Source organism: Notothenia rossii (genome assembly GCF_949606895.1).
Source record: "Notothenia rossii genome assembly, chromosome: 10".
Taxonomy (NCBI): domain Eukaryota; kingdom Metazoa; phylum Chordata; class Actinopteri; order Perciformes; family Nototheniidae; genus Notothenia; species Notothenia rossii.
The window spans coordinates 3,352,400-3,371,516 of NC_136908.1; the positions used below are offsets into that span (position 1 = coordinate 3,352,400).

A 19,117-nucleotide genomic window follows, 5' to 3' on the forward strand; every position below is an offset into this window, starting at 1 on the left:
AAGGTCCTGAAGGGGTGGAGGTCCTACAGAGTTGAGTATAATCCGGAAGCCTTCTTCTATCAAATCTTAAATTGCCTTTTAATGGCGGACAAGGCAACAATACAGTAGAAACCTTTTCTGTCAGACAGGAACATTACATTAACGCAGTCTGGCAGGCTGATAGAAGTAGACGTCAGATCTCTCTCCAATACCTCTTTCTACAGAAATCAAAGCCTTTGTCTGAACAGTTCATTCCTCGGGCAATGTTTTCTCTCTTAAAGGTCCCCTATTATCCTGTCTTTCATCAATATATCACAGGTCTCAGGTAGATACAAAACATGTCTCTGATTGGCTGAAACACCAAGCAGATCATTGCAGCATTACCCATAATCCCCTCTGTTTCAGCCCTGTTTCCAAAGTGCTGATTCTCTGTCTGTTACTTTAGATGAAAATAAGGAGGGGGGGGTACCTTGGTTGCTGATTGGCTAATGGTTACACAAGACAAAACATCGTTATGACATCATAAAGTGGCCAAAATCTGATCGGCTCATTTTCAGACAGGTTTTTATAGAAATGGATCAAAAAGAGAGAGAATCTTTGTTCCTGAAACTTTCAGAGTCTCTTTACACAGATGGTGATGTAGAAAAGACATGGAAAGAACAAGTGGATTTAGTATAATAGGTGACCTTTAAGGAAGGTTCATTATGACTAATGAAAAAAAACAACAGTTGGATCTAGAGCGAAAGCTTCTCGTATAAGAAATGTTAGCTATGTTTTGATGTGAAAGTGTTTATATGGTAATGTTGCAGTGAAGATAAAAGTGTTTACTAACCATACATCTGTATATTTTCTATTGATGCTTGAGACAAAACTCAGGATGTCTTGGCATATTTTATTTATTTTAATCCTGTAATAAATCTCTTTTGAATATCTCTGTTCTTCATTCAGGCTTTTCAAGAGGAATGCGTCACTGATGATAAAATATAAATCTTTGCTTTGAGTATGCCCCTAAGTGCATTTGCGGTTCAAAATGGATTGGATACTTTTACAACATGGTTCAAAAGCATGTCTTTCAGCTTGTTAATCTTTAATTTATATGTTGCTCTTATAGCAAGGGCTTCAGTTCTTTTGTGGTCTATATAGGGGCGTAGTAAGGAAGGTTTTACCAAATGGGTGCACGCTATGGATGTTTGAGCATTGATTGAATCCCATTTCTGAATTCAGAATTTATAAAAATGTTTTGGTTTTCATAAAAGATATCAGAAAGAAAAGTCAGTCACAAAATGAAGTAGAAGCTACTCCAGCAAGATCGATGCAGAGAAGTGCATTTAAAACCTTTTTCCCAACATAATACCAGAGGTCAGAGAGGACAATGTAAACAGGTTACACGATCACTCTGGTATCTTACTGAGGAAGAACCCGAAGACCTACCTCCTTATTTTCAACAGTGCTTACTCAATCTAACTTCCACTCTTTCACTTGTCTAATCGTGTGTCACTACTCTGCACCGTTGCACTGACTGCAGTTTGACAACAGCGATTAAGCACCGGAGCGAACAGTGTTTTTCAGACTCGACTCATTAACAACAACCCAAGGTGTCAGACCAAGACTCACATGTCCAAAAGACGGGAAACAAGGAAACAAATATCATCAAACTGCCCAGCTGTGGCTGCAGAGACACAAACAAGACCAGAGACGCAGAGAAAAAAGTTTTTTACTGGTGAAGAAAACTCAAATCTCCTTCTTACAGCTTCAGAGCAGTGAGGCTGGATTAAAAAAGGCAGACAAAACTAAGTCTGGAGGTGCAGAGGTTCAACATTAGGCGCGTTCACACCAAGTACTTTTCCCACAAAGGTTCCTGAGAACTACGATTTAGTTGCGTTCACACCAAAAAGTCCCAGGAACTAAATTAGATCTAGAGAACCTTTTTTACCCCCTTTTCAGTCCCTGCTAGAGAGCAGGGACTTTCGTGGGAGAAAAAGGTTCCTGTGTCTGATTGGCTGGGCAGATTGCAAACCACGCCCCGTCAAACTCCCAAAAACGTTTGTGAAGCCGCCATTTTATTATCCTCGCATTAGCATTATTAGCATTAGCCCAGCGCAGAAACGCAGAGAGACTAACTTATGGCAACACAAAATAAAACATGGGAGCGGTGGAGATGAGGAGGTGTCGGCATTCTGGCCGCTTACTCGGAAGGCTTCAGTAGAAGCTGCTGGGAGTCCCAGCAGCTTCTACTGAAGCCAGTCCCCAACTCCGGGGACTTCCGGCCGGGGATTTTGGGCGGCAGTATACGCCGTGAAGTTGTTTGCGGCCTGCCAGTAAACCCAAAGCAGAAGAAGACGAAGTGACGTCAGCGGCTTCATTTGCCTAATCCTCCCCCAGGAACTAATTTCCGGTGTGAACGCGATCTGTACTTAGTTCATGAGAACTAAAGAGTTCTCAGGAACCTTTGTGGGAAAAGTACTTGGTGTGAACGCGCCTATAAAAGACAACAGTCGGTATCTATTTGGCCAACAACGTGTAATGGCTCCTATTCTCTTTCTACATGGGGATCCTTGGAGCTAGATCATGTTCAGAATGTGATTAATTCACTTTCAACATTGAAAAGGGGAAGAAAAAATTGCTCAACAAACAAATGGGTTTCAAATACAGATTTTAAAAGTAGCCTATTGAGTCTGAGGCATTATGTGCACTTAGTTATAATCATCCAACACTTTATTCCACTTCTATTCAGAGAGCAACGACATTAGTACAACTACATAATCACCAGATAATACTACAGAGAAAAGTCTTCCTCTATAAAAGACACCAATGTTGTAAGGTAGCTCTGTAACGGTTCATGTTTTCTACGAGCCTCATGGAGAATACAGAGTAGGGCTGAACGAATTGGGGAAATAATCTAATTGCTATTTTTCTGACAGATATTGCGATTTGCGATATTTGTTTTTAAGCAACCCAACGGAAGTTTATTGTAAAATGCGGCCATATCTCCGGCTAGGAAGGTCGTATCATCGTGCTCCAGTCTCTAGCACCCCCGCAGCCCGAGCTACGAGTGAAAGAACTAAACTTACATGAAACTTCCGTTGGGTTGCTTTAAAGTCAAGCTTCAGTTTAAGATTCACCCTGTGATAGAAACATGTGATGGAGCATTACTAACCTGACTCAGATGGTTCACCAAGCCATCTAGGAGAGCTCCATTGAAGCCATTTGGAAAGGGAAGGCACTTTCAAAAATACTTGGCAGGTGATTGGATCAATCTGTCTATCACCTTCTATCATGGGCCACTTCTGATTGGTTAACAATGGCTGGTAAATGTGGAGCACAGCACTTCTGATTGGTGTGGATGACTGACACACAAGAAGAACATCGCAGGCTTTGCGATTTGATAATTGCATCATTTAAAATTGCGATTTCGATTTAAAATCGATTAATCGTTCAGCTCTAATACAGAGTATGTAGATTGATGCACGCAATACCCCTAATGTACAAAACTACAAGCCGTGTTACCATTTTAACCGAGAGTTACATGAATTCACTTTTTAAATTCTCATAAATGGGGAACTTAATTCGAGGGACCGCTTTTTGTACCAGGCTATCAACATGTTTATTTCTTGGGCATTTTAAGTAAGGGGTCTACGGAGATTGATCAGAGTTTGCCGCATGTTGTTACTCAACTCTAAATAAACGTATTTGTTCTGGGAAATGTCACATCCCACTGATAAATATAACATGCAACAGATGTAGAAAACCTAATCAAATATCCGCTCAGTAGTGTCGAAGGCCTGTCCTTCAGCTATAACAGAGTCTGATGTGTTCATAACTTGCCGACTGCCTGCTGTCTGTTTGGATTTAATATCCATGGAAACAGACCCGACCGTCTGGCTTCGGCATAGCAGTGATGATGAAGTGGCGTGTTATGATAATAGTCATTGGGCGAAGGAAGACCGGAAAATACACAGCACCTTTTGCAAAAGGATTCTCAATGGGGTTCTTGCCAAGTGCAATTTAAGCTAAGCATCCCTCTCTCACCCGAGGGTGTTTAAGCACCGAATGCAGGATCAACAGAGGAGGGTGCCAACAGTGATGACACTTAGAGGAAACATGTGATAGTAAATATCTGGTCTTAAGGGAGACAGAGTAATGTGGTGTTCCTGTTATCATATTTGATTAAAAAAGGCTGCTGGAGAAGAAACATTCAAGACGGAGTGATTTTAAAAGTGGTACAGGAATACGTCGTAAACCCAGGATTGCATTTACTCTTTAAATATTAAAAAAGTAGTGTTGATATGTGGAGATTATCCTGCTGAACAAAACGTGAAAGAATCATAAATGTGTGTTTGCAAAGGTGTGTTGTCCTAGGGAGGGACAGGAAGTATATCTGTATATGCGTGTATATTAGGGCTGTGCAATTAAATCAGATTTTACGAATTTGGCCTTCCACAATTACCAAAACAACATAATCGAAAAAAACATTTATTTTTCTTTGCCCGGTTGTCATATTTGATCAAATTTATTTTTATTTATCATATTTATATATGCTTACTAGCTTGTGGAAGTGCGCTCCAAAATATTCGTTGATCTTGTTTATTGGAATTTATTATTTTGATATTACTTATTTAAATGTAAATATAGCATTTATTTTAGTATTGCTTTTTCAGTTGAATTATACGTTCAGGGTAATCAACAGTTAAAACGATACTGTTCAAGTTATTATTTGTATTTGTTTTAAAGTTCAATAAATGGATATTTTTCAAAGTCAATGAATAATCGTATTTAATAATAATCGTAATATCAATTATTGACCAAAAATAATCGTGATTATGATTTTTGCCATAATCGAGCAGTCCTAGTGTATACGATATATTTGTTGTAAATGTGTATCAACATGCTTTACGTTGATGAGTGTGTGCGCATGTGTATGTAGGCATGTGTGTGTGAGATAATAATTGGGGTGCCAGGGGGGGAGGGGGGGGTTTATGTATAAAATGTGAAAAATATATATAAATGTGTGTTTCCAAAAGGTCTTGTTTTCCAAAATCAAATGGACACATCTCATTGGCTGTTTGCTTTCAAGGGAAACGCTAAGCGATGCTAACGGGCTACAAAATGACATCATCCCTGCATAACTGGAAACAAAATAACAAAGTGGATTTTGCAAATACCTTAGCACACTGGCCTCACTGGATGCTGGCTGGATCTTCCTCTCCTCCACGCTCATCTCCTGAGGAACGATTCCTCCTCCACTTTCTCCTCCTCCTCCTTCTGCTGCTGCTGCTGCTGCTGTTTTCTGTATAGCTTCTGGCTGCTGCTCCTCTTCATCATCATCATCATCATCATCTTCATCATCCCCTTCCTCATTACCTGGCTTCTCTTTGCTCTGGCTTTCACTTTCGTTGTCGCTCTCTTCGTCTAACATGTCGTCCACCTGTTTTTTTAGAAAAAGGAGTTGCTATGAAACATTGTTTCAAGGTGGCAAGAGAAACGTTTTTTCAATAACTTGTCATATGGAGGTAAATGTTGATTGCCGCGTGTCTGATGGATTGATCTTGTAATCAGTTTGAAGTAGGATGATAAACTCACCACATCCAGTTTCTACCAGAGTCAAATACAATGTTTCTAGCTATATATCTTGTGCACTATCTAAAGAACACTGAACATTGGAATTAGATTTGACGATTGAGTGCCATCGGATAAATGGAAATATGCAGCCTCTTGGCCATTGACTCATTAGCAGCAAGTAGAGGAAAGAAAACTGGGATTAATTCAGGGGGACATCGCCTTGAGTAGAGCCAAGATACTTATAGGTATCAGGCCAGGCTCATTAAAGTCTTGTTGTTTGGTCATTTGGACAGCAAAGCTCCTCGGTGAATGTGAAACCGCCCGAAGGAACGCTGGGAATTCAAAAGACTTGTAAATACGTTGGATCAGCGTTGGTGTTCTTCCGATTCAATTCGTTAAAATCAAATTTGAAGGAATATGACCCCGCGGGGCACCAACAAATTACAGAGTAGGATACAAAATAAGAGAGCTGAAATGGCGCGCGTGTGTGTGTGTGTGTGTGTGTGTGTGTGTGTGTGTGTGTGTGTGTGTGTGTGTGTGTGTGTGTGTGTGTGTGTGTGCGTGTGTGTTTTCCCCCATCACTTCCTCCCATAATTGCAAACAGTGACCATTCATTAAGTCTCGCCTTCACCAAAATTGCTAAGGATTTACAATTTATTTATTTTTATTTTTGGAGGTTTGCTCTTCCCTGTAGTGTGTTCTCTAGGTTTTAGTGCATGCAAATGGTCTGCAAAGGCTAAAATCCCTGTGTTCCCTCCAGAGGGAGTTTTTCTCTCACATTGGACTCCTTTTTTTACTTCGTGAACATAGTGACATCACTTTGTAACACTAGCGCTTCTATTGGCTAGCGTTCCAACACATTGTACATGATAGGCTAAGGGGCGGGACTTCTCTAAGAGGTTGCCCAATCACAACAGAGCCGGCCAGCTAATCAATCAGAGCAGTCTGGGCTCTGGTTTCAGACAGAGGGTGAAAAGAGGCTGAACATCAGCAGGAGAGGACTCTTTAAAGTAGAGACACTATATACTGATATACACCTGAACATCAGCAGGAGAGGACTCTTTAAAGTAGAGACACTGCATACTGATATACACCTGAACATCAGCAGGAGAGGACTCTTTAAAGTAGAGACACTGCATACTGATATACACCTGAACATCAGCAGGAGAGGACTCTTTAAAGTAGAGACACTACATACTGATATACACCTGAACATCAGCAGGAGAGGACTCTTTAAAGTAGAGACACTACATACTGATATACACCTGAACATCAGCAGGAGAGGACTCTTTAAAGTAGAGACACTATATACTGATATACACCTGAACATCAGCAGGAGAGGACTCTTTAAAGTAGAGACACTACATACTGATATACACCTGAACATCAGCAGGAGAGGACTCTTTAAAGTAGAGACACTGCATACTGATATACACCTGAACATCAGCAGGAGAGGACTCTTTAAAGTAGAGACACTACACACTGATATACACCTGAACATCAGCAGGAGAGGACTCTTTAAAGTAGAGACACTACACACTGATATACACCTGAACATCAGCAGGAGAGGACTCTTTAAAGTAGAGACACTACATACTGATATACACCTGAACATCAGCAGGAGAGGAATCTTTAAAGTAGAGACACTACATATTGATATACACCTGAACATCAGCAGGAAAGGACTCTTTAAAGTAGAGACACTACATACTGATATACACCTGAACATCAGCAGGAGAGGACTCTTTAAAGTAGAGACACTACATACTGATATACACCTGAACATCAGCAGGAGAGGACTCTTTAAAGTAGAGACACTACATACTGATATACACCTGAACATCAGCAATATATGTCGGATTTAAATATAGGTGCCAATCACTTCCTGTTCTGAGTAAACCTCAGAAGACTTCTTTGCTCATACTGACAAATATCAAGGCACTGAACAGTAAATGGCATGCTGAGTGCAGCAATTTCTGCTTCTGGTCACGACCCTTTAAAAGCCATGCACAGTTCACCATGTCAGAAGGGGACTTACAACCTTAGCAGAAATGGAAGCGTTACATAACTTCCCACATCACCTTTTTTTTTTTTCTGGCTGTAATCAAAGGCCAAGCCAACAGCCCACCATGAGACTTTTGAAACCACTCGAAGCTAGTTTACAGGAAGGCTATTGCAAATGGGATTTAGTGGGAGTGAGAATCCAGGGCATGCTATTTATTTTTAGCTAAATCCTTCAGTTGCAACTCCATGTCGTTAAGCACTGCGCTGTTTTCTACTTTAATGTTTTATCTCGTTTGAGGAAGAGGTACAATAGGTAGAGGAACAACCCATTTCTTTTTTAATGCATTTCAAAAGAGGCTTTAATGCACAAATAAGTTAAATGATGTGACTGACACGAGTCAACGCATTGAGATGTCACTTCCAAAGTCTGGACATACAGTGGGGCAAAAAAGTATTTAGTCAGCCACCAATTGTGCAAGTTCTCCCACTTAAAAAGATGAGAGAGGCCTGTCATTTTCATCCTAGGTATAACTCAACTATGAGAGACAAAATGAGAAAAAAAAATCCAGAAAATCAAATTGTTTGATTTTTAAAGAATTAATTGTTAAATTCCTCGGTAAAATAAGTATTTGGTCACCTACAAACAAACAAGATTTCTGGCTCTCACAGACCTGTAGCTTCTTCTGTAAGAGCCTCCTCTGTCCTCCAATTGTTAACTGTATTAATGGCACCTGTTTGAACTCGTTATCAGTATAAAAGACACCTGTCCACAACTAAAAACAGTCACACTCCAAACTCCACTATGGCCAAGACCAAAGAGCTGTCAAAGGACACCAGAAACTAAATTGTAGACCTGCACCAGGCTGGGAAGACTGAATCTGCAATAGGTAAGCAGCTTGGTGTGAAGAAATCAACTGTGGGAGCAATAATTAGAAAATGGAAGACATACAAGACCACTGATAATCTCCCTCGATCTGGGGCTCCACGCAAGATCTCACCCCGTGGGGTCAAAATGAGAAACAAGAACGGTGAGCAAAAATCCCAGAACCACACGGGGGGACCTAGTCAATGACCTGCAGAGAGCTGGGACCAAAGTAACAAAGGCTACCATCAGTAACACACTACGCCGCCAGGGACTCAAATCCTGCAGGGCCAGACGTGTCCAGGCCCGTCTGAAGTTTGCTAGAGAGCATTTAGATGATCCAGAAGAGGATTGGGAGAATGTCATATGGTCAGATGAAACCAAAATAGAACCTTTTTGGTAAAAACTCAACTAGACGTGTTTGGAGGAGAAAAAATGCTGAGTTGCATCCAAAGAACACCTACTGTGAAACATGGGGGGGGGGGAACATCATGCTTTGGGGCTGTTCTTCTGCAAAGGGACCAGGACCACTGATCCGTGTAAAGGAAAGAATGAATGGGGCCATGTATCGTGAGATTTTGAGTGACAACCTCCTTCCATCAGCAAGGGCATTGAAGATGAAACGTGGCTGGGTCTTTCAGCGTGACAATGATCCCAAACACACCGCCCGGGCAACGAAGGAGTGGCTTCGTAAGAAGCATTTCAAGGTCCTGGAGTGGCCTAGCCAGTCTCCAGATCTCAACCCCATAGAAAATCTTTGGAGGGAGTTGAAAGTCCGTGTTGCCCAGCGACAGCCCCAAAACATCACTGCTCTAGAGGAGATCTGCATGGAGGAATGGGCCAAAATACCAGCAACAGTGTGAAGACCTTGTGAAGACTTACAGAAAACGTTTGACCTCTGTCATTGCCAACAAAGGGTATATAACAAAGTATTGAGATGAACTTTTGTTATTGACCAAATACTTATTTTCCACCATAATTTGCAAATAAATTCTTTAAAAATCAGACAATTTAATTTTCTGGATTTTTTTCCCTCATTTTGTCTCTCATAGTTGAGGTATACCTAGGATGAAAATTACAGGCCTCTCTCGTCTTTTTAAGTGGGAGAACTTGCACAATTGGTGGCTGACTAAATACTTTTTTGCCCCACTGTAGATACTCTAACTCAGTGGTTCTCAACTTGTGGGTCGTGGACCCGTTTCGAGCAGGTCGCGGATGTGTGAGTGAAGAAAAACAAATTGAAAAAATTAATTGGAATTTTTTTTTTTGTGGGAAAAAAATCAATCATTTTCTAACGCTGTGCATGCAGTAGGCGTTGGACTGGAAGTACCGGAGACCATAAACGGCTTTGAAAACTTCTGTCACGTAGTGATCATCTTCTCAATAAAACATCTTTGCTGATGTTTGTTTGAGTCTTCTGGCCAATCAGAATCAAGATTGTTGCTGGAAGTCCCCACGGAGAATAACTTTGCGGTAGAACTCTTCTTTATACATCCATGGGTACAACTTCAGATACAGATGAACACATAATGAAATATGACCCCGGGTTTGATGATTGACAGGTCACAGAACAATGGGGGATATCTACCCTTACCCACAATTTAAAGTAAGTCACACAGAGTATCTCCTCTTTGCTCTTCTCTCTGTGTGGAGCAGCAAGATGTCAGAACAAAGGGAAAAATAAACAATGGTATAAAATATTATTAATATGTCAGGTAGTGATAGATTTATTTATTTTCTTCTAGTTTATGTTATTATTTCTTCTCGTTTATGTTATTATTTCTAAAAATCACCTTGGGGAGAATCCCCCCAGACCCCCTGCTGGGGTTGGGTTTCCAGCATGTGTGCCTTTTTATACAGTTCAGCTTTGATTCCATCAACTCATTAAACTTTTTTAAAAGCATACTTTAGTTCTGTGAAGGGATATATGCACTGTACTTCACTTTCATTAATATTGTATGCTGAAAAGCGTATATATTACAGCACGATCTTTTGTTGAATAGATTTGAGTGCTTCAAAATGTTGGGTCGCGATTTATTGGCCAAGTAAAAAGTGGGTCCCGAGGCCTGACCAGTTGAGAACCACTGCTCTAACTTATACTGACTGAAATCCGGCCTGATGGGTTTCTCTAACTGAAATATTTATGCGCGGAAAAATAAACAGACAGCCGTTCACTTTAAATGAAAGCCAGCAATTAGGAGTAGCTGCTACTGTGGGAGTAGTGAAGTCCTCCAGCAGTTAGGTTTTAGCCATTTTCTATCAGCAGGATTACAGAACAGCTTCTGATTAGCATGGGCCAAGAAAAAACACATGTTGTTGTGGTTCTGAATCACGGGGCGGATACATGCATTGTTTTTGCACTTGCTGTATGGTAACAGGCTTGATAGATGTCTGTGCTCTCGAGGAGGTCTTCTAGTTTATTAAATGAGTGTTTTTAAATGCCATATTATAATATTTTTCTGCTGCACTTAATGCTCTTAATGTCTTTCATTTGTGTAAAGCACTTTGAATTGCCCTGTGTTGAAAGGTGCTGTATACATAAACCCGCCTTGCCTTATTAATATCTGAAATGAAGCTGAAGGGTACGTTCACTCAGGAAGACTAGCTTCACATTCAGTCACTCCTCAGCGGCATCTAATCAGCTGATTACGAGCGCCCACTCCCGACCAATTGCATGTCGCCACGGTCTCCAGCAGCCAATCATCGCGCTGCAGTTTAAATATGTCCTCTCCTACAGTCATTTAAGCGTTAATGCTGCAAGCCCTCCTCCTCCCCATCGACCTAATGTCATCAGATCCAGTGCCCAGGTCGAGCTAATCAGGAGTCTACTAAAATCCAGACCTTCAGCATCCTCTTCATCCCACCTCTTCAACAAATCAAATCCCATCAACATACCCACCAGTGTCTAGACTGGAATATATCTTAAAGGTCACCTATTATGCAAAATCCACTTCTTCATGTCTTTACAACATCAACATGTGTCCCCTCTTCTTCATGTCTCTTCTACATCAACATGTGTCCCCTCTTCTTCATGTCTCTTCTACATCAACATGTGTCCCCTCTTCTTCATGTCTCTTCTACATCAACATGTGTCCCCTCTTCTTCATGTCTCTTCTACATCAACATGTGTCCCCTCTTCTTCATGTCTCTTCTACATCAACATGTGTCCCCTCTTCTTCATGTCTCCTCTACATCAACATGTGTCCCCTCTTCTCCATGTCTCTCCTACATCAACATGTGTGTCCTCTTCTTCATGTCTCTTCTACATCAACATGTGTCCCCCCTTCTTCATCAACATGTGTCTCCTCTTCTCCATGTCTCTTCTACATCAACATGTGTCCCCTCTTCTCCATGTCTCTTCTACATCAACATGTGTCCCCTCTTCTTCATGTCTCTTCTACATCAACATGTGTCCCCTCTTCTTCATGTCTCTTCTACATCAACATGTGTCCCCTCTTCTTCATGTCTCTTCTACATCAACATGTGTCCCCTCTTCTTCATGTCTCTTCTACATCAACATGTGTCCCCTCTTCTTCATGTCTCTTCTACATCAACATGTGTCCCCTCTGTGGAAAGAGACTCTGATCCATTTCTATAAAAAACCTGTCTGAAAATGAGCTGATCAGATTTTGGCCACTTTATGATGTCATAACGATGTTTTGTCTTGTGTAGCCATTAGCCAATCACCAACCAAGGTAACCCCCCCCCCCCCTTATCACCTGAATCTCCTCCTAGAGCACCATTGAGTTCTTTGTAACCAAATGTCTCTCAGAGGGGCGTGGGGAGGGGCTCCTTATTTTCATCTAAAGTAACAGACAGAGAATCAGCACTTTGGAAACAGGGCTGAAACAGAGGGGATTATGGGTAATGCTGCAATGATCTGTTTGGTGTTTCAGCCAATCAGAGACAGACTCTGTATATATCTGAGCCCTGTGATATATTGATGGACAATATAATAGGGGACCTTTAAGAGCATATATTAAGATGTATGCCATCATGATTTGGGACGCTAAAGACTACTCACATCTTGTTTACACCTCAATAAATGTTTCTTCGAGCTAAATAAGTCTCCCCCGATTCAAATATCAGAATGGGAAATCCTAACACCATTTCCAAGAGCTGAAGATGTTGTGTTAAGATAAGTGTATTGGGTTGACCAACACTCAACATAAACCTCTCAATAATTACTTTGCTAAGTAGAGAGTTTGATGAAATGTGAAGTGAGTGAAGACCTCTTTTTGTGAAAGAGGACTTGATTGATTGTCATAGTGAGTGAAAAAAATAGATTTGAACACTTTAATTTCTTACATCTGTTTGTTGACTATTACTAGACTAAAAAGCGACTGAAATGAAATCATCAAAGACCAAAAGAAAACATAAAAAATAAGCTGCCAAAATGAACACCGTTGTGACTATGATACTTGGAAACAAACCGTAGTTATGGGCAGCTTTATAAAGTAAACACTGCAAAGCTTCACTTGCAATAAAGTTACGTGAGAAAACACTTCAGCTAAGCAAATGATGAAGTTCTCAAGAACACAGGTTCACCACAGGTCTGCCTTAAAAAGAAAAATATCAATGCCACAACATTATTTTAAATCGGGCCAGGCTGAATACTTTCCCTGCGGGTTAAAGTCAAACAGAATAGTTGAAGCAGGAAGCCAGAGTCAACGCAAAACGGTCAATCAGCGCTCTTTGTTCGACCTATTTCCCTTTTCCCTGTTATTGCACGAGGAGCTTTTGTCTTCACAAGACTGATGACTGCACAGGGACACATTAATAGGCTTTATCCTCTGGCTAAATGAATCACTTAATGTGGCAAAGGTAGTCAGAAGTGGTAATATATCATATTTGAAAGAACTTTCTTTCTCTGTCGAAGCTTTTAAAAAAACGACTGAAGACCTATCTTTTTACTTTGGCTTTTATTTCTATTTGAAATGTGTGTGGTGTGTTCTGTTATTATTTGTTCCTTTTAGGACTCCACGTGGTCTGTGTTTTGTTTTTATGTTGACCTTAAAAATGTTTGCCTCATGTTGTTATTCTATTCATGTTTCTGTGGTCTTAATTTTACCTTTTGTTCTTACTTGTGAAGTACTTTGTGAATTTGATTTCTGTGAAAAGTGCTATAATTATAAACAATAAATATTATAAACATACTATTATTATTATATTATTATAATAAGGTGCATTTGATTGCTAAATACCGCTCATATAATCGGTGCACAGAGGAAGGAAATGGGTTGCGTTTAAAGGGGGAAAACTCACCTAAGTCCCATGGGAAAAGAATGCAAATGAGGAAACATGGTGACTTTCATAGATCAGGGGGGTCAAACTCAAACACACAATGGGCCAACATTTAAAAATGGGTACTAGTGGAGGGCCGGACTGGTTCAATGTTTATTGCAGAACTTATTGAAATGAACTTATTGCACATATTGAACCTGGAACTAACAAATCTTAAATGATTGCCTATAAAAACAACATTAAACATTAAATAATCAGTTGCATTCATTTCTTATGGCTCTATCTGCAGCTTTTCCAGAGTCATTTCTTATGATTACATTTTCCCACAGGCCAACAACAGCTTCAACAAAACTATTTCCCTCAAAGAGAAACCAAACATGCCCTGTTGTCGTGAGAGAGAAAGTGCAGAAGGAAACATCCATTAAACTCAGTGTGCTGCTCTGTGATGCTAGCTCAGATACTTGGCATCTCATCTTGGGTGCAAGGTCATCAATGTCTGGGCTCAGGCTCTGAGCTGAGGAGACCCTCAGGATGGAGTGAAGGTGTGAGAGCAATATACCGGAGGGCCAGATCTAATAGGAATTAGAAATTATCCTGCGGGCCGAAATTAAATCCACCAAGGGCCTGATTTGGCCCCCGGGCCTTGAGTTTGACACATGTGTTCTTGTCAGTGTTGGGCAAGTTACTTTTAAAAAGTAACTAGTAATAGTTATAGTTACTGCTCTCCAAAAAGTGATTAGTTACTTTATGAGTTACTAAATTATAAAAGTAACTAGTAACAAGTTACTTTACTTTAAAAATAATAACAATAAAAATACAAGTTTTTGTGTTGTTCTGTGGCACAGTGAGAGAAAAGACAACTCCCCACATGTACATTACTTAGGTGCTTCAGGAGATTGGCATTGCCGTTATTCGATGTGGACAATGCTTTCTGTCCTGCACACACTTTACATTTTACCGTAATATTTTTTTCATCCTTTATCCCCACAAATTGAAAATAGTGGTTATATCTCCAAGTTGCAAATGCGCTGCTGCTCTCGCTGATACTTGCATCTGCCATTGTGTGTGTGTGTGTGTGTGTGTTTGTGTGTGTGTGTGTGTGTGTGCTGGTGGTGAGCGTTGCCGTGTGTGTGTGTGTGTGTGTGTGTGTGTGTGTGTGTGTGTGTGTGTGTGTGTTAGCATCAGTCTATGATTAGCATTAGCAAGTGTTCGTGTATGTGTATTTTCCCCATAAGGCAAGACCCGCCCAACTCTGTCTCTGATTGGTTAACGCGGGGTAACATTTCAGGGTAAGCCAATCATCACTCCTCTCTGGTTACTTTCACTTTTCCATGGTGCTGTGAGAGGACATCGCTGTATTCGCCTGTAAGTTACATCCGCAGGGAGATTCGGTTCAGTTCCATCACATAATGTAACGCACCCATTTAAATCACAGTAACTATAACGGCGTTACTTAATGGGAATAGGTAACTAGTAACGCTATTAGTTACCGCAAAAAGTAGTTGCGTTACTGTAACGCGTTAGTCCCAACACTGGTTCTAGTGAATCAAAGAAAGGTTAGGACGTTGAAAGTGGCAAGGCTGGTGCAACAGAAGCACAAAAACCTCCATTGCCACCGTACTAACACCCGTTTTCACCTTAGTCAGGGTCACATCAAAGGCCGAATGCCATAAAGCAGTAAAATCCTGCATGGGTCACATCCTCAAGGGAACAATCGCATCCTTACTTTACATATAGCTGGGCCAAACGTGAAGACAGCAGTATTTTAAGGACAAGAACTAGGAAGCAGCTCTACAAAGAGTGAGATATTGGCATCTTTTTCACCGTCACCTCAGAAAAGTCGTGCTACAGTGCAGCTGAGGTTAAGTCAAGTGTTACATAAGCCTGATCTGAAAACATCCCTTTGTGAAGTTTTGGAGTCTGTACCTTTTTCCAGAGTTTATTCTGAGACTTTAGGGGGTGTTATATAAATGATAAACTTCTGAATCTTGTTTCGAAAAACATTCCCCGACTACAATTCTCCAGGATAACCCTTCTTAACCTTCCTCACATCTCTCAAATTTTTGTCTACGGATTAATGGACACCCCCCCCCACCCCTTTCCCTCTTTATTATATATTTAGTTTATGTTAGTTTTGTCCTGTCAGTCTGTACAACACTCTCTTACATGTTGGCTACATGGTAGGGATGCCAGAAACTGAACATGATCAAATTCGAAAATCGGACATCCCTGATGTTGTAGGGACACCATTTTTTTTTTCATTTGCAATTGTTAGTTCGAAGTAGTTCCACGAGGAACTCTTCTTTGAACGTACCGCTTTGTTCATTTTTAGTTGTGTTGTTCCCACTGTTCTGTATATCGCCAATAAATCAATCGCATGTGTGACGGAGAGAGAGAGGGAGGGGGGGGGCGCGGTCACTGTGTAGCAGCGCTGGCTTCCTCCAAGTTTACAGTAAAACAAACTGGTGGTATGACCAATGTGGCCATTTCCAATTATTAATACTATTATTAGCATTAGTCTATATTTTGGTTGAAACTAAGCCAGGAAAAAAAAGGAAAACATAAATAATAATAAATAAAAAAAAATTGGATTATGGAGACTGTAACGAATATTCGAATAATCGCTGGCATCCCTACTACATGGTCTGCTCTGGTTATAATTGTGGTTTAAATATTGTAAGTGAAGATCAACTATGTATGGCTTATCAATCGATGTACAATAGTAGAGACTAAGCTGAACATGGGTAGCTTTGAACTGTTGGATATTTGTAACTGTGGTTCCTATCAATGTACCAAATCTCTTTTCTATAAAGTCTCAAAACCGTCAGATGAGAGAAGATATTTCTATCATCAGGCTGCCCCAAAAGACTGGCAAATGGAAACGGGAGCAAGGGGAATATTCATAACGCCAGCTTTAAGAGTCTGGTTTTGGATGATTTAGTTGCTTGTCTGGAAGTAGCAATTTCCTGGTTGCGTTGGTCTGATGGATGACTGCACCTGACCTGTAGCAGCGGTCTGATTTTATGTAGCTGTGGTTGTGTAACTCAGTGAAATGTATAACATTTTTAGGACCACAGACCGAATCACACACTTACTTACTTTTCCTGATGGACCAGTGATTTTATTTTACCCTTACAGTATGTATTTGTAAGGCCCACATTTTAACTCCTGTATATCATTTTTCCACATTCAGACACTCAGAAACACAATGACTAATCTTCGTTAGCGAGACGTTACGTCAGCATGTGGGTGTGTGTGTGCTTTGATTAATTTAACTGGACAATTTCATTAAAAAACAACCTCAGGTGTTTTTTTGGATGTTGTGGTCGGCATTTCTTATCTTTTTCTAATGTGTTTTGCACCAAGTAATTCATTAAAAAAAGTGATTAATAAGGAAATGAATTATTGGTAGCAGACAGCCCTAATTAGAGAGTCTCCCAACTTTCAAATACATTTTGTATGTGAGAATTGCTTCCAGCGATGTCTAAACCGACTGTGGCAAGTGGCTCGAAACAGACCGATGGGAAATAAACATTTAACGCCATTTGATTGGGTCAGACTTTTCTCTTTACACTGATTTATTGTCTCATTTTGAACAGTCATGTGACTTTGCTCTGTGACTAAATAACAACGTCTTCTTACTAGACAAAAGCTGTGATCAAAAGTCAGATGCCAATGGCTCTAGTTGTAGATGATGGGGCTAAAACTGTCCTGGGACACGATAGCCTTGGACAACAATCTAATTATACCTACTTGTACAGTCACACAATCTTTTTTCAACAAACAACAGCTGTCTGTGTAGAAGTAGGCCTTGCTGAATAAATAGGTCTTTCTTCCATCATTGTGATCATTGGGTTTCCTGCTAAAGAATACTTACATGAAGGCGACACTTATCCATTATCCAAATATCTAGTACCACAGTTTCATATGAATGTTTACTTTGGATGAAATAGTATAACATCTTTAAGATTATCCCAGTATTCTGACACATGCTCCAGATATCATCTTTAACTTCGATCACCAGTGTGACTGCAGTGTTATATTCTATATGTGACCCGCTCTATTGAAATCAGTCGGAAGTCGCAACGGCTCATTTCAAAATAAACGTGGATTTACGTAAAAAAAAAAAATTCAAAGGGAAGATGACAGCTCTTACTCACACCCTGCTGTTCCGCAGCGCCGCCCCCTCCCTCCGGCTGGTAATCATAGATAACACGGCAGGGTCCGTGACAGTTTGTTTTCATCTGATTTCAATTAAACAAAGTCTTGGCTTTCAGAATATTAAACTTGTTTCGGCAAATTCAGATGATAAATACAGGTTTGAAGCTTGTAAAGGCATAATTACAAGCGGAGAACGGAGTAACTTAACATCACAGCAGGCGTAACAACAGACGGTGCTTCTCGTGAGTGTTTTCCCCGGGAAACTAACACAATACACACACACACACAAAATTAAACAAACACACACACACACACACACCCGCGAGCTTCCCCCAGACCAGAAATCCAAATGAAAATATCTTCCCTCCGTAGTGTTTTGATCATTTGCTAATAACCAATCAGATCGATGGATTCCAGAGAAGAGGAAACTTTGAAGGCCTTTTTCTCAAAATGATGACTCGGTGACAGTCATTATATAATGTGGCATATTTTGCTTAATATTTGGAGTACAAAAACAATCCTGATATCATTAGAAAGCTAGGAATCTCCTCTTTCCAGCAGTGTATACAGCTCAAAATGTGTCTTCGGGTCAATGCGAGTGATTTCGATGGAACAGGTCACATATGTTCTATATCCTGACTGAGTGTTCAGAATCCACAACATCTGCGATCCTACATCTACATATATCTTACAGACGGGGTCCAAAACTAGAGAGCCACTTCAATGTCTGGGAGCAAATACATTTTAAACGCTACACAAATATGGCCAGGATCCGTTGAACTTTCTTGCAGATTAGAATTTTCCAAAGAGGGATTTGTTTAGCATGAAACACTTGAAACAAACTAATGGATAAGTTAAAAAGGAAAGTAGAAATAAAGAAAGTGAGCGATGATTGAGGGTCAGACCTAAACATTTCAGATGTGTGTATCTCACACTGCACTGTCACTTTAATTCATGTTCCTTTTATTATGCATGTTTTATTTGCTTGTGTTTTTAAATGCCATTTTATAATGCGTTTCTTATTGTCTTTCATGTTTGTAAAGCACTTTGAATTGCCTTGTGTTGAAAGGTGCTACATAAATAAACTTGCCTTGCCTTGATAATATGGTAAACATTACCCTAATAAGCTTCTATATTCTGCAGCAACATCCAGAAGCTTGACCTCCCCAGAAACTCCCAAGGATGACATATCTCACCAAGGATGTGTGAGATCAATACGAGCAGGAATGAGAGCAGAGATCACAGTGACTGATGACTTTAACAGGATCTCCTCTGATCCCAGACTTAACGAGCCATGTCTCTGAAGGC

General features: G+C 40.4%; 1 protein-coding gene across 2 annotated transcripts in view; it reads right to left on the reverse strand.

The window, feature by feature from the left end:
• The window catches only part of ctdp1 (CTD (carboxy-terminal domain, RNA polymerase II, polypeptide A) phosphatase, subunit 1), a 113,759-nt gene that overhangs the window by 40,660 nt on the left and 53,982 nt on the right, over positions 1-19,117 (reverse strand). For both annotated transcript variants that reach the window (XM_079652698.1, XM_079652697.1), the window contains exon 12: positions 5,142-5,404. In XM_079652698.1, the coding sequence (XP_079508824.1) occupies positions 5,142-5,404 (263 nt within the window). The remainder of the gene's footprint in view (positions 1-5,141; positions 5,405-19,117) is intronic.